This window comes from Leuciscus leuciscus (assembly GCF_965113295.1).
Source record: "Leuciscus leuciscus genome assembly, chromosome: 1".
In the NCBI taxonomy this organism is placed as follows: domain Eukaryota; kingdom Metazoa; phylum Chordata; class Actinopteri; order Cypriniformes; family Leuciscidae; genus Leuciscus; species Leuciscus leuciscus.
Window position 1 is genome coordinate 13765970 of NC_138725.1, and position 23143 is coordinate 13789112.

Here is a 23143-nt window from a genome sequence, read left to right on the forward strand (position 1 = left end):
CTAATAGCTACATTTTATTAAATACTGCATAAACTAGTTTCAGAGCTCTGTGCAGGTCACTATACAAGAACATCTGCGTGTTTTAATTGGAAAGTTAGTTTACATATTTATATTAACAATAACCATTGGGTAACGTTCTATATTTGGTAACTATTTCTATGTTAATATTAAAAATGTCTATGTTGTTAAAAATAACTATCCTGCAACGTTTTGGGAACATTATTTTATTGTTGCAAAAAATAAATAAAAGAACATTCCTAGAACATTATTATTTAGTTCCCAAAACAATAACTAAACAGGAACCAAATACTACCATTATGGGGTCTGTTCTGTGTTTGCTGGGAAGCCCCTGAAACAAACGTAATACTTGGCTTTCAGAACTGAAAATTATGGAATTAATTCTGAAACAAGAAGAATCAGCAGACAATAAAATTGGACAATAACAACAAGCTGTTGATAAAATTATGAGTTTAATCAATCATTACATCAAGTACAAAAATGTATAAAAATTAAAACTAATGAGACGAGTTACAATTAATATCAGATTCATGTCTCTGTTAAAAGTGTTACGGCCTCTTCTTCAGCTCCTGAACATGAAAGTGTTTTTCCGGTGTAATTTTTCTGGTGCTCTCCTTCTGAATGAGAAGGCAGAAGTGATTTCAGAACGAAGGCCCGAGTGAAACTCTTCCCGCATTGATCACGTGTGTAAAGTTTCTCTCCGTTGTGGATCCTCATGTGAACCTTCAGAATTGATTTACATGTGAAGAGTTTTTTAGGCTTCTGTTTTTCCTTTCTCGTTCACGTCCATCAGGTCTAAAAGAAACATTAAATCAAGTGAGATTTCAAATGAGAGACAAACGTGAAATGAAAAGTGAAGCTCAAAGTCAAGATCACCGAGTTCAATAGTCATTTTAATCTCATCAAATCTGGTGGACAACTGATGTGCACGATTATGATCTATTTTAATGTCATGAAGATGATTTGTGTTATAAAACACTAGTTTGGTCATGAAACAATGTAAATCTGGTGAGCATCAGCATGTTCTTCATCATGAAGAATGAATGAGGAATCAAGAATAAACACCAACCTCTTTGTTCTTCAGTATCTTGATGTTTCATTCTGCAGGTTCTGGATCACTGGTGTTCTCTCTGTCCTCTCCTTCCAGATGCTTTCTGGCAGTTCTGCTAAAAACAAACAAGTTTCATTTCTTACAGACATGATGCGAGAGGAATAATCAATATTTCAAGTACTAAGGCTAATCGCATGTCAACATGACATCATGACTTTGCGTAAACATACACGCCACTTTCAAGTCAAGTGGCGTGTTATCTATACGCATTCTGAGCTATCCGCGTGCCGAAACGAACCGTCATCTTCCGTATGTATGTCTACGCCGTTAAAAGTCAGAGTGATTTTGCGTGTATGTGTACGCCGTTAAATCGTGAAATTTCCCCTTTGGAAAACGTGTAGATGTCACAGTTGAATCATACACGTTTGCCATATCTTGAAGATATCTGTACAATTTCCTATACCATTGTATAGAGATTATAAATGTAAGATCCCATAACTCTACTCCCACACCTAAAACATACCCATTTTATGGACAATATTAAAATGATAAAACGTACAATATGGCATTAAAAGATAGTTTGAGCCACGAATCATACCCCTAAACCTAACCATAACCATTTCTTAAAACTACCTAGGCAACAATTATAAAGAAAAACAACAGACAGACGAGTATAATCACAATAATTTATTTATGGTTCCTAAAGAACCATAATATACTAACCTTACAACACAACATCGATTCACAAAATACACAAATTTTATTAGCTTGATGTAATCCAAACCTTCAGAGTCCATATATTATTTGCAAGAAAAAGATCCAAACTCAGCCCTTTATCCAGTAATCGTCATCTTGACCGTAAACGTCAAACCCCGCGCTTGTTATGAATTCAAATTCAAAAATTGCGCCCTCAAGAAGCGTTACGACAGGTTACTATGGTTACGGCAGTAATATCAAACGCTCATTGGCTCTCGCCTCGCCTGCTTCGTCACAGATTGCGTCAAGCACATTCACATTTGAAATGAAGCACGCACTGCCGCGCAGCCCTCAGAGCGAACCGAACCAAAGACGGATTAACATTTTCATGGATTTGAATTAATAACTTAAATTCTGCTCTGTTACCTCATACAAAATCACTGCCAGAGAGGACTGCGACACATCGTCACGTGAACAACTTTTGGTACCGATTTTGACATTTTCTCATTAAATAAATTATTGTGATTATACTTGTCTGTCTGTTGTTTTTCTTTATACTTGTAGCCTTCGTAGTTTTAAAAAATGGTTATGATTAGATTTAGGGGTAGGATTAGCAAACGTCCGGGGATAATGGTACGTGTAAGATTCACGTCTGAGGCTGTTAAACTGTGACATCTACACGTTTTCCAAAGGGGACCAACGTGATTATTTCACGTCTTGTCGTGATACCGGGTTGCAAATCTACATCTGGGGATCGGTATTTTTTTTTCCTAGGATGGTAGGGGAAGACTCATAAATGGTATTAACCCCAGTGACGGGTAGGTTTAGGGACAGAGTTGGGGTAGGTCATATATTTATACAGTAATGTAACGTTAAGTCAACGGCGTTGATAAACACGCTGAAAAGCGATTATGCGTGTTGATAGCACGCCAAAAATGGAAATACGAATTGCCGTGTCATACATACGCCATTTCATGAGATCAGTCTGCGCATGTTGAAAAAACATGTGATCTTGATCATGTAACCTAACAGTGTTGTTCAATAAAACCCAAATGATTACTTACTTTAATACTTTATTTGAACCAATTATTGCTTGTTATTATATATTTGTATTTTAATGGATGTTGTTTCACTTGGATCTATTTTTATTACCACATTTTGTTTGATTACTCGATTTATCGGTGGAATAATTGGCAAAATACTTCATTACTAAAATAATCAATAGCTGCAGCCCTACTTTACTTTTGCTTTAAAAAAGGATTTCATAGAAATTTGGATTTCATTTGGCGTTTCACTATTGAAGTCCTGTTTATTTTTTTCATCTAGCTGTGCTGAACATAAGCCCAGAACATGTGGATATATTGACATTCAGAACATGCTGACTTTCTCAGACATATTATTTTTCATTTTATGTTTGTATACAAATTTTTGCTAAATTAGTCAATAGATTAATCGATACAAAAATAGTCGTTAGTGGCAGCCCTAGAAAAAACTATTATGGAGTGGAAATGGCTTATAAGCCAATAAGTGGTCCTCTGCCGCCATCTACTGTTTATAGTACATTTTTAAATAAATATGTTGGTTTGCCAAGGAGAAGTGTTGGGTGAGTAAATCATGGGCTAATTTTCATTTTTGGGTGAAATATCCCTTTAATTGCCTTCTAAAGGTTACACGGTTTTTGATGGGCTCTGTTTCTCATGACATTTTCTTGTTACTTGTTTTTTTTTTTATTGTTTGTAACATGTCCTGTTCTGTAGACATGGTTATTATGTATTTATTCATGTTGTACCAGTCCAATATGACTGTCAGTTGAAATAAACCTTGTGTTTATTTGTTATGAATCTATTTTGATGCGTTTTCCTATAACTTTTGTAATTTTACATGTTTAAAAATATCAAAATTAACATCGATATCACAATATCACATTTGGTCAATATCGTGCAGCCCTACCTTGATCTCTGACTGTGGTGATGTGGTTTCTCCACTGCATGGATCTTCATGTGTCGCTTCAGGCTAATTTTAACAGAGAAACTCTTTCCACACTGATCACACGTGTGCGGCTTCTCTCCAGTGTGGATCCTCTCGTGTGTTGTTTTATCTGCCGACTGAATGAATCTCTTGTCACAGTGTGAACACTTGTAAGGTTTTTCTCCAGTGTGGATCCTCACATGTGTTTTCAGAGATGTTGAGTGACTGAATCTCTTGTCACAGTGTGAACACTTGTAAGGTTTTTCTCCAGTGTGAATTCTCTGGTGCAGTTTTAAACTGTCCGCTCTAGTAAAAGTCTTCTCACACTCAAAGCACATGTACTCTCTCACACCAGTGTGAATTTTCTCATGTGTGTATAAATGTTGCAGCTGTGAAAAACTCTTTCCACACACAGAACATGAATGTGGCTTCTCCTTCGTATGAACTGTCAGGTGTGTCTTCAGGTGTGATGCACAGATAAATGTTTTGCCGCATTGATCACATGAGAACGGCTTCTCTCCGGTGTGGATCCTCATGTGAACATTAAGATGTTGTTTGTTTGAGAAACTCTTTTCACACTGATCACACATGAATGGCTTCTCTCCAGTGTGGATCCTCATGTGACCATTAAGATTGTTTTTGTTTGAGAAACTCTTCCCACATTGATCACAAGGGAACGGCTTCTCTCCAGTGTGGATCCTCTCGTGTGTTTTTTTATCTGCCGACTGATTGAATCTCTTGTCACAGTGTGAACACTTGTAAGGTTTTTCTCCAGTGTGGATCCTCTCATGTGTTTTCAGATTTGCTGACTGACTGAATCTCTTGTCACATTGTGAACACTTGTAAGGTTTTTCTCCAGTGTGAATTCTCTGGTGCTGTTTTAAACTGTCCGCTCTAGTAAAAGTCTTCTCACACTCAAAGCACATGTACTCTCTCACACCAGTGTGGATTTTCTGATGTCCATGTAAAGTTTGCAGCAGTGAAAAACTCTTTCCACACACAGAACATGAATGCGGCTTCTCCTTCATATGAACTGTCAGGTGTGTCTTCAGGTGTGATGCACAGGCAAATGTTTTGCCGCATTGATCACATGTGTACGGCTTCTCTCCGGTGTGGATCCTCATGTGCATCTTAAGACTTTGTTTGTCTGAGAATCTCTTTTCACACTGATCACACATGAATGGCTTCTCTCCAGTGTGGATCCTCATGTGTAATTTATGGTGTGAAGATTGACTGAAATCTTTCCCACACTGATCACACTTAAATGGCTTCTCTCCTGTATGAACTCTCATGTGAACATCAAGTTCATGTTTGATTGTGAAACTCTTTCCACACTGATCACATGTGAACGGCTTCTCTCCGGTGTGGATCCTCATGTGATGCTCAAGACTTTGTTTGCTTGATAAACTCTTTCCACACTGAGTGCAGGTGAAAGATTTCTTGGCTCTTGTTTTCTTTAAAAATGTCTGTTTAGTCTCTGAGCGACTCAAAGGTTTTTCTCCAGGTTTGACATGATGTTCCTCCTCCACTTCACTCAGTTCTTCAATCTCCTCTCTCTCTTCCATCAGGTCTGACATCAAAGAAAAAATATTAAATTTCATTTTCAGTACATCAACATAATTAAAAGAGAAATATAATGTGAAAGGACATGAAATTGAACCCTGATGTAATAGTATAAAGTAGACAACTGCTATAAAATATGATAATTTGATGCCTTTTTATAAATTGATTATACGTCCTTGAAACTTTCCATGAATGAGGTAAATTTATCTTCCAATTATTATTAAAAAAAAAATTATAGGCATGAATCCCATGTTTCTTTAACAAAATATATTAAATTTATTTGATAAATGACACAATCATCTAACATGATATTAACATTAAAATATACAATACTGCCATATTTTGTCACCAACTTTGAAAATTATATTTATTTTACTAAAAAGGTTACACTAGACTTTCTTCATAGACTTCCATTCATGCGAATGTGAAAGTGGGACACCAGAAACACAAGCTCAAGTGAATTACCGTGAGAAATAACAAGCGTTTAGCATTCAAGTGGAGTGGATTGTTTATTTTTTAAATTTTAATTATTATTATTTCTTATATGTTGAACTTGTGTCTGTAAAAAAGCTGCCGCAGAATGTGACGTCATTTCACGACCGTTGCAGTGTCTGTAGAAACTTCACAAGCTCAAAGTGTAGAGTGACCACAGCTTTAACTAGATTTAAATTAACTATTTTATTAGCATTATCTGTGTCCTACATGTTTCACTCAACCCTGTTACTCCTGACATGATTTTCCTCCTTTCAAAAACTGAGCATTTCCTAAAACTAGGGCTGCACGATATTGAAGAAAAATGCGATATGTTAGATTAGATTAGATTAGATTCAACTTTATTGTCATTACACAAGTACAGGTACAAGGCAACGAAATGCAGTTTAGGTCTAACCAGAAGTGCAATAGCAGCAAGTGCAGGATATACAGTGGTTCCATAAGTGCAGAACATGGATATGTACTGAATAAATATAGAGTTGAATACTATTATAAACAAAAATTTACAGATAGATTTGTCCTATGAATATAATATACAGATAACTATTACTGTGAACAGAATTTACAGCTAGATATGTACTGAATATAATATACAGATGGCTATTACTATAAACAGAATTTTTACAGATAGATATGTACTGAATATATATACAGATGGGTGTTACTATAAACAGAATTTTTACAGATAGATATGTACTGAATATATGTGATATCCTATATGCGATACGATAATGCTTAAAGTGAGTAAAATAAACTTAAATTATTTTTAAAAATATTTTATTTTAAATGAAAGAACCAACATACGTGTTTCACCTTATTTTTGTGACAAGAAGCTTACCGCTACAGCTTTAGAAAGTGAACATCAGTGTTTTACTGTAACATTAGAAGTGTTATTGTAACAACAGGGTAAACCACGGGGTTCAGCTTATCCTACATTAGGGTTATTAAACAACAGAAGCTGAATAATCAAATATGAAAATAAAACACGGCTTATTAATTCTGATTCTTAAAAGGTAGGCTAGGTAGGATTTTTATAAAAAAACTTTTTGTCAAATTTGTTAAACTGTCTTTATATACCAATACATAATTAAACTGTAAGTGCTCTGAAAAAGAGAGTATAAAAAATCGAGCGACTGTAGACCTTTTAATCTGCAATAAACACAGCTCATTATTTCCATTCGAGACAAAACAATTGATTGGTTTGAGCAACTGTCACTCTCTCTCGTAACCATGGCTACCACCACTGTTGCTACAAGATCTGCCCATATGCGCGCGCACCCGTTTGATTTGAGGAGTGCAAGAGAGGCGCGGAACCTATGAAGAGTAAAATTATGGCAGAGAAAGAGCATTCAAAATTCAAAGCACCTGCACATGCAGTCAGCAAGGGCAAACAAGGCAAAAACTACTTCCTCGGACCCTGGTTGCCCGCACTCTTGAACGACCTCCTCTGCTTCGCCCTCGACCCCGGACCTGTCCTCGAACCGACGATGCGGTAATTGTCTCCGGAGTGTAACGTTAGTCCTCATCAGAGTCAACAATGTTTTCATCATGGAAACTCTTACATGCAAAACACCGTATATGTTATTAATCTTACACGAAATTCACCTTCATCACAGTTTAACTGATGATAATGGAAAAACGTGTATCAATGCAACTTGTTTTTAGCTTTGCCTTATAAATATAGTTCGTTACCTATAAATATAGCTTGTTACCGAACCAACTTTTTACTTTACCAGTATCGATATGCTAGCTTGATAGTGAGTACTAAAAGCCATCTTATTTGTTTATATTCATAGTGATAAAGTTAGGTATTTTATTACATGTGATTCTGACATGATGTCACTGCATGCACTGCGCGTTCATGTGTTTTGGGGGCGTGGCTTTGGAAGGATAAAGACAGTTAGACAACTTATATAAAGACAGTTTAAACAAATTTGGAATGTTTTTTTTTTTGAAAAATCCTACCTACCCTGCCTTTAAAGCTACAAAAGTTATTCAGCCAAGAGCAGTGAGTGATTTTCTCTTTATCTTTTGTTCATGACCCCAGTTATTGCAAGCCGTTTCGATATGCATATCGCGATATATTCCTCTGCGATAGGGCTGAACGATTAATTGCATTTGTGATAATATCGCAATATGATGAAACGATTTTTTAACCGCAAAAGCTGCGATTACACTCTGGTCACGTGACACGTGAGAGAAAAGCAGTCTGCAAATTTAGCATCAACTTGGCACACTACACATACAGGCCTGGCATACAGGAAAGAACACTTCGTTCAATTTATGTGATATGTTTTATATATATATATATATATATATATATATATATAATTAATATATAATGATATATTATGTTATAGATTCTCTCTCCAACGATTCAGAGAATTTCAGAATCGAGTCTGAGCTTAGTTTTTAAACACAGATGCGTGATGTATTGGCTTTCCTGTGCCGTTGCCGTTGATGATAGGAGTATGCAAGTTTAGAACGCGTACAAACAAGAGTCCATGCAGACGGATGTAGATGCATAAAAAAATGTCTCTTTATTACTTGTGCTCCATTAAACATGATCGCAACCTTCCTGTGGCCTTTCCTTGTTCACATGTACACACAAAGCCATACCTTATAGACCGCATACAACTAAAATCCAACAGGGTAAACCACGGGGTTTATGGTGAATCCACTGCTGCTTTAGTGTATATGTAATGAGTGATTATAAATCAAGGTATTAATCAATATTTTTCCTTCTAAATATCAAATGAGTTGAATGACTTCTGTGAGGGATTTACTTTGTTATAGAAGTTACCAGTAATGTACCTTAATGGTCCAGTGGTAGAGCTTAAGGGGTGGTGGTGGCGCAATGGATAAGACACATGCCTTTGGTGTGAGAGACCCCGGTTTGAATCCACTGTGAGATGCCAATGTGTCAAGACTGAGCAAGACACTTAACCCCTAGTTGCTCCAGAGGCGTGTGACCTCTGACATATATATAGCAATTGTAAGTCGCTTTGGATAAAAGCGTCAGATAAATGTAAATGTAATATCGCAATATGATGAAACACGATTTTTTAACAGCAAAAGCTGCGATTACACTCTGGTCACGTGACACGCGAGAGAAAAGCAGTCTGCAGATGTACCATCAACTTGGCACACTACACATACAGGCCTGGCATACAGGAAAGAACACTTTGTTCTAATATATATAATATATACTAACAAACTACATCTTAAATTTCAAAAGAGGTTTGCACTAGCTACCGCTCGCTGCTCGCATCAAGTTCAAGGCATTGACGCTTGCTTACAGATCTATCACAGGCTCAGCTCCCTCCTACTTTCACTCACTCCTACGAGTCTACACCCCTAACAGAAGCCTACGATCGGTCAACGAGCGACGTCTAATAGAAGCCTATGATCGGTCAACGAGCGACGTCTACTAGAAGCCTACGATCGGTCAACGAGCGACGTCTCCCAGAAGCCTACGATCGGTCAACGAGCGACGTCTACCAGAAACCTATGATCTGTCAAGGAGCGACGTCTACCAGAAGCCTACGATCGGTCAAAGAGCGACGACTACCAGAAGCCTACGATCGGTCAACGAGCGAGAAGCCTACGATCGGTCAACGAGCGACGTCTACCAGAAGCCTACGATCGGTCAACGAGCGACGTCTACTAGAAGCCTACGATCGGTCAACGAGCGACGTCTCCCAGAAGCCTACGATCGGTCAACGAGCGACGTCTACTAGAAGCCTACGATCGGTCAACGAGCGACGTCTCCCAGAAGCCTACGATCGGTCAACGAGCGACGTCTACCAGAAGCCTACGATCGGTCAAAGAGCGACGACTACCAGAAGCCTACGATCGGTCAAAGAGCGACGACTACCAGAAGCCTACGATCGGTCAAAGAGCGACGACTACCAGAAGCCTACGATCGGTCAAAGAGCGACGACTACCAGAAGCCTACGATCGGTCAAAGAGCGACGACTACCAGAAGCCTACGATCGGTCAAAGAGCGACGACTACCAGAAGCCTACGATCGGTCAAAGAGCGACGACTACCAGAAGCCTACGATCGGTCAACGAGCGAGAAGCCTACGATCGGTCAACGAGCGACGTCTACCAGAAGCCTACGATCGGTCAACGAGCGACGTCTACCAGAAGCCTACGATCGGTCAACGAGCGACGTCTACCAGAAGCCTACGATCGGTCAACGAGCGACGTCTACCAGAAGCCCACAGTCAACGAGCGACGTCTCATGGTTACATCACAGAGAGCCACAAAATCACTTTCCAGAACATTCTCATTCACAGTTCCATGCTGGTGGAATGATCTCTTCATCTCCTCACCCTCATCCGGAGTGCAGAAACCCTGGCAACATTCAAAAGACAGCTGAAAACCCTTCTCTTCCGTGAACACTTAACCTAAAATAACTTAACCTAAAAAAAACCCACAACTTTCCTTTTCCTTTAATCCTCACTTATCGGGCTTATGCTACTTGAGCACTTCTTGTGTTGCTTTTACCTCTTTATGATGACTCGCTTAATTTAGTCCTAATTTGTAAGTCGCTTGGGACAAAAGTGTCTGCTAAATGACTAAATGTAAATGTAAAAGAGATCTGTGCATTAGTGTGAATGCAGCTTATCGTATCTAAACTGAGAAATAAAATCACTCACAGCTCTTGAACAGAAAGCGTTCAGACAGCCTACTTTTAAATATTGAAAGCACTCTTTGTTTATTGCTTGTAATGTTTGTTTTTTGTTCCTCTTTATTATTTACTAGCTTTTGTATTTAAGCTATATTAGATTATATAGCCTATTTCAATTCTTTATTGTTTTTAATAATGCATATGACACATGTAATTAAATAATGATTTTAAGTGTTATTAATAAGATTAATTAAGAAAATAGTAGATCATGAGGTGCCTAAAGATTCCCATCCCTACTATACAATGATTTATTGCTTGTCTTTGTCGAATAATACAGAAGATAAATAACTTAAAAAGTAATCACATATTAAATCGCAATCGCATTATTGGTAAAAAAATAAATACAAATTTGCAATTACAACTAGATTATTTTCCAAAATCATTCAGCCCTACTTTGGGATATTTTGATATATTAAATATATTGTGCAGCCCCACTTAACCCTCTGAGGTCGACAAACGCGCGGGCGCGTTTTGCTGGATTTTCTCCACATTGTAGCACTATAAATTTAAATTTGTCCGTCATTTGTGGTCATACAGAAAAAAGAAATATAAAAAAAGAACCTGTGATATTTCTACTTTTGTATGTGTCCACTTACAATCAAATCAAAACATTGTGCTTTTGTAAAATAAAGAAAATAAACAGGGTGTGCGTTCTGCCTCTCCGTCACGGTGAACTTTTTTTTTATTGAGCATGTCTATAAACTGAAACAACTCAGCGAATACTTGTCACACATTTATGAGCCATATACCTTTATAAACATTTAAGTGTGTACTTTTAAATGATTGGATTCAAACTGAAAACAAATATTCTCTGTTTAAGTAATTTGTATAAAACCAACCAGATGTCCAGCTTCTCAAACGCTTGGTCATTATTTTTTTAACCCTCATGTGGTGTTCAAAATCCTATTACACCTATGGTGTTCCTGGTCAAAAATGACAGGCCTATAAAAAATAGCTTATAAATCACTCATTTAACCACATTTTCACCCAATCTTGGATTCAATCTTTTTGTCAACTTGTTTTCTGTCAATTAGGACTGGTTTTATATTTCTATTTGCATCTAATTAATTGTGGGCCTCATTTATCTGAGAGTAGGCATCTCATTTTTTAAGTAAAAAAAATCATTATTTTTGAATAATTTTGGAAATATTAAAAAAATATGAAAAAATATTGGTTGATCACACTAGTCTACTTTAATGGTTCACCAGGAAGTTTGTTTTGAAAAACTTTTATTTTGTAAAAAATGGCAGTCACACTTGTGGTGTTCCCGGTCAAAAATGACAGGCCTATAAAAAATAGCTTATAAATCACTCATTTAACCACATTTTCACCCAATCTTGGATTCAATCTTTTTGTCAACTTGTTTTCTGTCAATTAGGACTGGTTTTATATTTCAATTTTTTTTCTAAAAAGAAACTTTGCTGCCATACCATGAGTGCAGCAGGCGTAATGATATGACGCAGCGCATGCCGCCTGATAATAGGCTACTGAGCTGGGGACTATTATCAGAGCAAAGTTTCTTGATTATTACGCAGGAATGAGAGTATAGTTCCTAGCCATATATCAGCCTACAAAATCGCAACTTTTCATTTTCCGTCGGTCTTAGTACACGATGTAACTACAGAAGAGTCAAGTTTTAAATAGGAAAAATATCGAAACCCTTTGTTCATTTTTTGAGAGAGATGCTAATGGTCTTGTCCGGTTCAATTCATTATGCTAAGCTATGCTAAAAGTGGGACCCCCAGACCCGGAGATCGGCTGAATAATTAGTAACATATAAGCCGCTCTTAAATCACAACTAAATAAGAGTTATGACTTGAAATGTTTGATGTATACCACAATCAAAAACAGCTTATACAAAAAAAGTGAATGAACATCTGCAGAGAGCACAGTCAAAATTTAACTTTTTGTGACTGGCATTGCACATAATTGCAGGGCAGTACAACGTACGTATAACAGATCAGTTTACAGCATATTGATGTGAAAACTAAACAATACAGAGAGCAGCTCTCATACAAAAAATACTAAATAGGTAACAATGAAATTGCCAATTTTCCATACGTTAGCTTTGAACGAAGAGGGTGCCGTTTGAATTTGGCGTTCAGCCATAATGTGTCTGTTATGTGCGACAGTGCGCGACTCTATTGTGCGCGCCACAGACTGTCCGCGGCGCGCACTGCACGTGCACGTCCGCTTTAGAGTTCCGCCTTTTGCGTTCCGTCAATATTAAGGTATTAGAAAAAAAAATATATAGATTTGTTTTTAGAAAATCGATTTTTGACATTTGTGAATCGATTCAGAATCGTCCACGTCCGCATTGCGATGCATCTAAGAATAGTTTTTTTCCCCCAACCCCTAGGAACGGGGGCCAATCAGATTTCAGCAGGGGCCAGGGCCCCTGTGGCCCCGCCTCTAGAACCGCCCCTGCTGCGCATAGCTTATGCCTACAAGGCACAACAAACCTGGTGTTATATTGTTGGAAACATTTGTGTGTGTGTGTGTGTATTCTGTGAATTTTAAAAAGCAATTTTAACCAGGAAAATCAAAAATGTATTCCCAAAATCGTGCAGGCCTTTCTCTTGATATCAGTATGTTCACTTTTTTTTTTTCAGGGCCCAGATGCCACTGAGGACTTCAGTGAACATGAACATGGTAAAGTGAAAATCAAACACCTTGGAAATGAAATGTACAATGTTTTTAGGAATGGCATTTTTTGGCATTTGTTGTGTATCTTTGGACTATGTTGTGTTGTAAATAAATCCAAACAATTTAAAAGCCATTCTTTTTTAAATCTACTCATTTACAGTATTGTGCAAGGTTGCTCAGGATGACAGGGCCTGATAGCTCCTAATAGGGCCGTTAGGGGAGGTTCTTTGTCTTTCTCAGGTGAGAAAAGCTTACATATTAATGAGCTCCCGCATAAAGCTTTTTCACACAAAACACGTTGTCAAATTTTTAAATCAATATATTGTCTTATCTGAATGAGCAGTCAGGGTGATTTTCACCAGAGGGGTCAAGTAACGAAGTACAAATACTTTGTTACATTACTTAAGTAGAAATTTTGGGTATCTATACTTTACTGGAGTAATTGTTTTTCAGACGACTTTTTACTTCTACTCCTTACATTTTCACGCAATTATCTGTACTTTCTACTCCTTACATTTAAAAAATAGCCTCGTTACTCCTAGTTCATTTTGGCTTGTTTTCATCCCGGCTTGTTGTCGTTAAAAAAAAAAATTGGCCAATTACACAAACGGTTAATAGATCTGAGTCCCGTCTCCTGAACACACATCGCTAAACTGATTGGCTTTATGTTTTCTTTCTAACTTGTTAGAGGCTGTAGTCACATTTGGTTGTGCGAAGCGCCAAAACTCCTCCAAGTCCCAAGGAAACCTAGATGCGGTAAGCGAGGGAGAAATCAACAGTTCTGTGCTCAAGAATATGGGGCAAATCGCGTCAAATATTGATTTGGGGACAGACGTTTTTACACTATAATGACAATTGTAACATAACACTAACATAATCGTTAGTGTGTGTGTGTGTGTGTGTGTGTGTGTGTGTGTGTGTGTGTGTGTGTGTGTGTGTGTGTGTGAGAGAAAGAGGCATGTAAAAATGCAGACAGTTTTCTGTGATAGGTAAGGTTAGTCTATGGGGGGTAGAATACACAGTTTGTTTGTACAGTATAAAAATCATTATGTCTATGGAAAGTCCCCATAAAACATGAAAAAATAACATTGCTTGGTCTGTTGAAGGCTGGTCTTGTTGAAATGAGAGGCCTGTTGATCAAGTTTCAGTGCTCTTAGGACACTGAAAACATGGCTCAGAGCAATGGTCACAAGTGACACTTGACAGTATTGCTGTGTCGTGTCCAACAGGACAAACTGGACAGTATTGATGTGAAACATATGCCAAAAGTTAATTTCTGTTAAATGATTAGTTCACTTAGTTAAAAATGAAAATTCTGTCATCATTTACTCACTCTCGAGTTGTTTCAAACCAGTTTCTTTCCTCTGCTGAACACAAAAGAAGATATTTTGAAGAATGTCGATAACCAGACAGTTGATGGTAGCCATTGACTTTCTTTGTATTTTTTTTTCTTACTATGGAAGTCAATGGGGTCCATCCACTGTCTGGTTATCGACAATATTCAAAATATCTTCTTTTGTGTTCAGCAGAACAAAGAAATTCATACAGGATTGAAACAGTTTTAGGGTGAGTAAATGATTTTCAGTTTTAGGTGAACTATATCCCTTTAATGAAAGATGCAGACATGTGTTTGGCTTCTTCAAAAAGCAAGGAACAAGACAGTATTGCACTATTGCATTGCACTATGAGCAGAGTAAAGTTAAGTCTCTGTTAAACTGCCACCATGTCTTTATTAGTTATTTGTAACATTACAGAATTAAACAATTTACTTATTGTTAAGGTCAATATAGACTAAAAAACGTATTACATTACCCTATTAATTTCCTGATTCCTCCGCTTATTTAGCTTATTTATTTAGAAAATTAATGTTCTATGGGCATATATACGGCTGAAACAGGTAGCCTAGTGCATCATCCCAAATTTTTCAACATCAACATTTTAATATAATTATAGTCAATTATGGCCTTTAGAAAAATGTGTTTTTTTGAGGAGCTGGGGTAGTGCACTATAGGCCCCTGTGGTGTGGCCTAAGCTTTTGTCCTTAATGGCATTTTTTTCCTTACATTACTTTTACTTTTATACTTTAAGTAGTTTTGAAACCAGTACTTTTATACTTTTACTTGAGTAAAAAGCTTGAGTTGATACTTCAACTTCTACAGAAGTCTTTTTAAAACCTTGTATCTACACTTCTACTTGAGTAATGAATGTGAATACTTTTGACACCTCTGATTTTCACATAGTTTTGCAGTTAATATTCTAGGCTACGTCATACAATTTTCAAAAGTCTTGTGAAGAAATAATCAGTATGGGTTTCATGACCTTATTTCAGTGAGAATTTTTTTTTTTTGTATTTTCACAAACCACGCATAAATGTCATTATCTCAAAACTACAAACTTTCACATACATGATGCTGATATATTATTGTAGCAGAGTTTGTGCTGAATACAGTGTAATTAGACTTTAGCCATGAAAATGTCACAAGTAACAGAAATAACCAGAAATGTCAGAGCATGTCAGAACACCTCCAGGGCCCAGAAAACAGCTCAGACCTCAGAGGGTTAAAAAAGGAAGATGTGTTTGTTGTTTTGCCGGCCAGATTTAAAAGTTGAATCTATCATCTAATGTTAGCTCCGCTGTAGGATAAGCGCTCTGGTTGGTTGAAACGCTGACCTATTGCGTGCAGAGGGAATTTGAAAGACAGCCGTTTATCCCATCCCTCGGATTGAGCCGCGTCTATGGTGAGTTACCAGACCCAACATCTTGATGTAGGTCTGGCTTGCCAGGCTAGCATATTGGGAACCAGAAATAAATGTCAAATAAAACAGATAAAATAGTATTTAGCTTGATCTGATGTTGACAATCAATATACAAATTTCTAAAACCTCCCTTTACTGACCATTTGTTGAAAACAAACAAAAAAAAATCTGTACCATCTCAGAGTAAACTTTTGTACCCATTTCACAGTTGAACTGTTGAATGTGCTTGATTGTTTCTAACATGAATGTTCTTCAGCATCATGAATAAATGAAGAATAAACACCAACCTCTTTGTTCTTCTGGATGTTCAGTGTGTTTCATTCTGCAGGGTTCTGGATCACTCATGTTCTCACTGTCCTCTTTAATAAACTCAGTCTTTACAGATTTCAGCTCCTCCTGATGCTCTGATGATCGTCTTCTGTTGTAGCTGATGGGAATTTACAGCATTTATTGGAGAAATGCTGTGGGAGGAGCTTCACTGTCCATGTGACTGCAGTGGGAGGAGCTGATCTGACAAAATAAAAAATATTATCAGTTCCTGAATTTGTTTTTATACTATCACATCTAAGCATTTGCGTCTGTCTGTCTGAAGTAAAGTAACTGATGCAAATTTATATCTTATGTTATGGCTAACCAGAACACTCTCCTGCTTTTTGCATTACAATATAGACAGAAAAATAGAAATGATAAAGAATATAAACATCATAAGGTCTTCCAAATATTAACAATGGTCAGAAAAACAACAACAACAAAAAACAGTTGAAAGTATGGACACAGAAATAAACATATTTTTGAGCAACGAATACAGTCTGCTGACACCAATGAATTGAGCTTTAAGTGTCAATTTACAGGAGATCTGAAGACATCAGCATAATAAATGAGGTGAAAACAGGAACTATTGTCATGAAATAAAGAGTGTTTTCAGCAGATCTGTTAATATTGATGAGCCTCAGACTATCAACACTCATTCAACAAGCCATTCAGGATCATCAGCAGATCATCTCACTTTATTCAGAGTGTTTAACCGTTAAAAACAGATTATTTTTATTTGAGTCAGGATAGATGATAAAAGCCTGTGTAACTGCCCTATTGAAAGAAAATGCTGTTATTTCTCACCATCTGACACAAATAAAACATAAAACATATCAAAAACCAAACCAAACTCAATTAACCACCTCATTTAAGTATAACAATCATTGCACTATGTTATTCAAAACTGACAAATCCTAAAAAAAAAACTCATTATAAGCTCATCAATTTCTCTCACAGATCTCTGTAACTCGACTTGACATTCAGTAACAGTTCTCTCTCCAAACATCGAGACAATCACACAAACAAACACAAAATCGCTCAGGTCTGAATGAACTCAACATATTCTCCTCATGCTCGCTGCTGCTGCTGCACTAAATGTTTACTTCAGAAGGAAGACTCCAGAAAAGACGCACAAGTATCGCTGTGATCGATGAAAACAATACAGAAATGAGTCTGTCGCTTAATCAAACTCTATAAAGTGTGTGTAGCTCTCTTCACAACACAGACACAGGTCGGTTCTTTGAAACGGGCGTTTTTTGCTGTGGGCACGTCTGATATCTCTTACACATCAACGCTTTGTTCACGCCGTGAGAACTACATTTATAAATGAACACAGTACAAATATATCAGTGCATTATACAGTATAGCTTTAGCAAATGAAAATACAAACAACATCTAGCTTAATAAAGACAATGTGACAAAATACCTCGTTGGCCGCTTGTCGTGAAAAGAGGTTATTAAATCCTTTAAAGTCCCTTAAAAGTCCATTTGACTGTCTGCATTGACTTCAGACATCGACATTTGCTACTTTTAATGCAGTTTAACAAAGTCTCGTAGCCATCTGCTCCGCTGGAACCCAAAACAGTGCGTCGACTAAACGGTTGTAGCGGTAACACAAACAGAGAACATTAGTTCCGGGACAAATCGTAAACGCATAAAATGGACTAAATACACTGTTGACCACGTCTTATTCAGCTGCCTATTTACCCTTTAGCTCTTAAACATGCATTACATTATTAACTTTACATTAAGTTAATTTTTATTTATTACATGAAATTATGACAGCAATTATGAACTGTGCATCATGAACACACGAGTATTTATGCAACAACACTTACAGTGTGTGTGATGGTTGTGTAAATATGAGAAATACCGTGAACTGCTCTCCTCACCTCGGGACTCATACATTTTGGGGCATCTCGCCCGGGGGGCGGGGTTACGTCCTGCGTCACATCTCTCATGCGCTCAGTTTATTAAATACATCCAACCTGAAATGTCTCTTACAAACTATGAAGGGGCAATGAATCAATACACTGACATGGAAATGCTAGACAGATAGCCTACTTTGTTTGCACAGTCCTAACGTGATTTTTGTCACTCTTCTCTCCACTCCTAGACCTACGTCTGGTGACAGCGGGGAAACTTTTACCTCGATAAAGTTAGGCCTACTTATTGTATTGCAGAAAAGAAAAGTAAACTCCAGTTTACCAGTTCATGTTCCTTCTTTAGGTGATTCAAGCAGTAACAACTGATTAGACTCAATACTGCTATTACAGGTGGAATTATAAAATAGAAACAGGCCTTAATGCAAGATTTTAATCATGTCAATACACAATAGAACATTTAATTAATAAATTAATCAATAAGTCAGGACAGCCCATTCATGCAGGTAGTGAAATAGTTAAATCAAATACAAATACACAGTAAAAAAAAAAAGGTTGTTAACCTTAACCCATTATCAAGTCAATTAAACAATATATTTCAATGTGTGCACGGTGTGTTAATTGTTTGTGTATGGTGTGTATGTGTGTTTTTTTTTTTTTTTTTTGGTAATGCAATGTTTTCAACACAGGGAAATATATACAGCATTTGTCAAATTTTCCCTTAACCCCCCACCCCCAATTCCAATCCCTTACCAACAACACATGGATCAGCATTAGTCAGCAGAGTACAAATACATGTGTGAAGTAATCATACAAAATAAACACACACACAAAAAAAGAAACAAAACAAAAAAAAAAGAAAAGAAAAAGAAACACCTATTTACAAAGCAACTCTTGTGTGTATATCTTGTGTGTAATGTATGCTTCACTATGTCTTGTGACTGCCCTGTGAATGAGTCTGGTTCTTCAGCGTTGTGGTCAAACTGGAGGTCTGGGAGTCAAAGCCAGGTGTCATGACAGCTGTCTCTTTTCCCAACAGGTGTCAGGAGTAGAATGGCTTACCGTGAGGTTTTGAGAGGCGTAATCATCCTACTCCTGTCATGAGAGACAGCTGTCATGACACCTGGCTTTGACCCCCAGACCTCCAGTTTGACCACAACGCTGAAGAACCAGACTTCATTCACAGGACAGTCACAAGACATAGTGAAGACACATTTTCAACTAGCAGAATAGTACAGAATCACGATACACAGTCTCATTTGTAGCCGTGTCTTTTAACTATTATAATATTTTGAAGGGCAAAAATAGGAACTTTTAATTGGCTTTACTGTCATCAACTGTCACTTTAGCGCGAGGCCCTGTGCAGTCGCAGACTTGGTACTGTCAGTTGCATATAACGTTATAGAATTACTTCCCCAGCTGCATAGAAATAAACATATATCTATGCCCAGCCTGAACTAAAAACTCGATCACGTCGAGCTAGGTGATTTCAGATACAGCCAGTAGATGGGCTCTGATACAGCCAGGCTCCAGCTCACGCCCCGCCTCTGCCCATCCGGGAGTGACGCAAGGCCAAGATGGCGACGGCCGGCTCCCCCCACTTTAGGCTTCAAAAATGCTCTTCAGAAACCTACGGGTGACGTCACGGACACTACGTCCATATTTTTTTACAGTCTATGGTCCCTCTTCACCTCAGAAGATTTGACGCTGAAACTCTTCTTCTTCTTCTTCTTGTTTTTTTTTACGGCGGATCGCAGACATATTTCAGTCCCTCCAGAAAAACGCGATTATGCGATCGCATGATTCGATGCATAATCAGCCAAAGTCCGCATATTTATGCGGGGGACGCATTTTTTCAAATACGCCGCATAAATTGCAGATTTCCGCGCTCAAAATATGCTGGCTTGCATGATTTCATAATCCCTGCATTTTCGTTGCAAAAAGTCATACATCTTAGCAGAAAGTTGAAAAATGTTGCATTTACTTCACACAAGCGCAGCCATTTCCCCTGTTGCCATGGGAACGTTATGTAGTGACGTAATTACGCGGCATCATTGAAAAGCTGCTAACCCCGCGATAGGCCTATTTCATAAAAATCCGGTCGTATATATCTTACACCGCAGGCCGTGCTTTGCAGGTTTTCATGGAACAACTGGGGAGAAGTTAAATCACGCCAGACACAGACGGCAAAAAGACGTGTCTGTGGTGTGAAGGAGTAAGCAGATTGCCGGTTCGGGAGTGATGCCCTGACAAAACATGTTTATATTGCACTTGATTGTTATCTGATTTGCACGTCATGCACTTTTATTTATTATTATTAACTGTTGGATAATTAAAATTGTTTGTAGAAGTTGTTTTCTGTAACTTTCTTAAAAATAAGTGAACACGGAGCAGTTTTTCCGTGAGCGGGACTGGGAAACCCGGAGTGGATCAGGAGTGGAGTGATAACAGAACGCTTAGAGTGGAGAGAGGAACATGCTTTAGCTCCACTCCAGGCTTTGATCACATCCCCCTAAGCAGGGTGAATAGCCTACACCTCTTCTTTCCCATTCAAACTAAAATTAAGACATTTATTACACTATTAATGTAATTGGTGTTGGGGGAATCACTTTTTTCTCTTTTTCATCAAACCGCAGTTTTTGCAAGTTCCCGCAGTTTTTGCAAGTTCCCGCAGTTTTTGGAAGTTCCCGCAATTTCATCGCATAAAATTGCATAAATACCCCGCATATTCCATCGCATTTTTTAAGAAAACGTGCCGCATAATCAAGGATTTTTGCCCGCAACAATCACAAAAAAACTCCGCGTTTTTCTGGAGGGACTGATATTTGTGCATTACCGCCACCTATATTGGAAAGGGACCATTGACACTTTCCTTACCAACATAAATTCCTTTATTTACCCGCACAGAGGCTTCATCGAATTTCATCCGGCGCTGCGTGTTCAGCTCCTCCGTCCACTCTCAACCCCCATGACAGATAAAATAAAATAAATAAATAAATAAATAAATAAAATACCCTAATTTAAATACGCTTATTTAACCCAGTATTTCCCAAATATTCTATCATTAAATTTATTATACTCCTATCTGACTTTAATACATTTAGAATTGTAAACTTAACTCCTATATTATTTAATTTCTCCTTCAACTCTTTCCTTTCAACATTATATCTCCTACACTTCATTAATACATGCTCAATTGTTTCACTAACTTCACATACCTCACATAAACCTGTTGGATGCTTACTTATTAAGTGCAGTGTGCTATTCAATCTTGTATGCCCCAATCTTAATCTTGTAATCATATTCTCTTCATACCTTCTTCTACCTGATATTCTTCCCTTACCCACTGTTGACTGTATTTGATGCATATGTCTACCTTTTATTTCATTATCCCAATATAGCTGCCATTTTTTCATAATATTCTTTTTTATTATTGACTTAATTTCTGACCTATTAAATAAAATCTGTATATCTACTATTTCTCGTTCTATTGCCTTTTTTGCTAATGCATCAGCCTCCTCATTACCTCTCAACCCAATATGTGCAGGAACCCACAAAAACTGTACCTCCAAACTATCTTGTTTAATTGAATATAACTCTTGAATTATCTTTATTACCATATCCTGTCTTGTTTCTAACTTCATCTCATTCAAACTTATTAGAGCTGAACTACAATCTGAACAAATTACTGCCTTAGATATTTTAACTTCCCTAATCCACCTTATTGCCATAATTATTGCAAACATTATTGCAAACATCTCTCCAGTATACACCGATAAACAATCTGATATCCTTTTATTCTTATACACTTTTATCTTTGGAATAATAAATGCAGAACCCACATGATCAGTTTTTGAATCTTTTGATGCCTCTGTAAAAATGTGCATATATTCCCCATATCTTGACCCAATATACTCCCTTACATTATATACTTCTGTTTCATATGAACCTTCCTTTTGTCTCTTTTCTAATAAACTTAAATCTACTTCTGGTTGCGGCAAAACCCATAATGGTACTGGAGATAAAGGAATTATTGGAGCATATCCAACCTCCTCCAATCTCATATCTCTAACTAATTTCCCGACACTCCATCCAAAACTATTACAATCTTTCTTCTCATGTTCCCAACTAGGACTCATTACTTTTCTTGTTGGATGATCCTCACTCTGTCCTCTCAAATTTGCCCAATAAGATGCCATTAATTGCTGTCTTCTTATCTGCAAAGGCATTTCACCCATCTCTACCTGAAGAGCCGAAACTGGAGAAGTTGGAAATGCTCTGCAGCAAATTCTTAATGCTTGAGATTGAATTCTTTCTATTTTAATCAAATGAGATTTACTTGCAGAACCATATACAATACAACCATAATCCATTATAGATCTTATCATAGATATATATATATAGTTTTTAAAGCCAATCTATCTGCTTCCCATTCCTGACCTGAAATACATCTCATTACATTCACTACTCGCTTACATCTTCCCACCATTTTTTCAATATGCTCTCTCCAATTTAATCTATTATCAAACCAAACTCCTAGAAATCTTACTGTACTTACACGCTCTAATTCTTTTTTGTATAATTTTAACTTAACATCCATATTCCTCCTCATTTTATTAAAAACTATTATTTTTGTCTTTTCCACTGAAAACTTAAAACCATTTTTCCCTGACCACTTTTCTACTTCATTTAGCGCACATTGCATTTTCTTTATGTTATACTCTATATTCTTTCCTCTAAACCAGATAGCACCATCATCAGCAAACAATAACAAACCCATACTTCTATCAATCCTTGAAAAAACATCATTAATCTGTCACAGTGTCTGGTTTGTGTTCCCTGGGTAAACACTAGAGGTCCCCTTCCCTCACGGTGTCACTCACTGATGAACAGCAATTCCCACAATTCCGTCTGTACCAATCACTGTTAATTACACTCAGCTCTCCGTCATCACTGTTTCAGCTGTTCCCCATTAGCATTGTCATTTCCTTGTGTATATATACCCTGTCTGTTTTAGTGTTTGTTATGGAGTCCTTGTTGAATGTCACTGCACTTTTGA

General features: G+C 37.4%; 1 protein-coding gene across 4 annotated transcripts; it reads right to left on the bottom strand.

Moving 5' to 3' along the window:
• Nucleotides 1-424: 424 nt before the first annotated feature.
• Nucleotides 425-18034, bottom strand: LOC309499456 (uncharacterized protein). 4 transcript variants are annotated; one of them, XM_082170695.1, is made up of 5 exons: nucleotides 17628-18034; nucleotides 16177-16394; nucleotides 3716-5303; nucleotides 1088-1184; nucleotides 425-813 (listed from the first exon to the last, which is right to left on the bottom strand). In XM_082170695.1, the coding sequence occupies exons 2-4, from the start codon at nucleotides 16232-16234 to the stop codon at nucleotides 1115-1117; spliced, it is 1716 nt and encodes a 571-aa protein (XP_082026821.1). In that variant the 5' UTR covers nucleotides 16235-16394; nucleotides 17628-18034; the 3' UTR covers nucleotides 425-813; nucleotides 1088-1114. The 4 variants fall into 4 exon arrangements, with proteins under 4 accessions (XP_082026821.1, XP_082026822.1, XP_082026820.1 ...); XM_082170696.1 differs by having other exon boundaries at nucleotides 1088-1181; nucleotides 16177-16399; XM_082170694.1 differs by having other exon boundaries at nucleotides 16177-16399.
• Between the last annotated feature and the right edge of the window lie 5109 nt (nucleotides 18035-23143).

What these genes read in the sequence shown, in the direction of transcription:
- LOC309499456 (XM_082170695.1), bottom strand. Translation starts at nt 16,234, where the DNA reads ATGAGTGATCCAGAACCCTGCAGAATGAAACACACTGAACATCCAGAA. An exon ending in ACATCCAGAAGAACAAAGAG is followed by an intron (nt 5,304 to 16,176) that starts GTTGGTGTTTAT and finishes CTTTGATGTCAG; the next exon opens with ACCTGATGGAAGAGAGAGAG. An exon ending in CACCACAGTCAGAGATCAAG is followed by an intron (nt 1,185 to 3,715) that starts GTAGGGCTGCAC and finishes GTTTGTTTTTAG; the next exon opens with CAGAACTGCCAGAAAGCATC.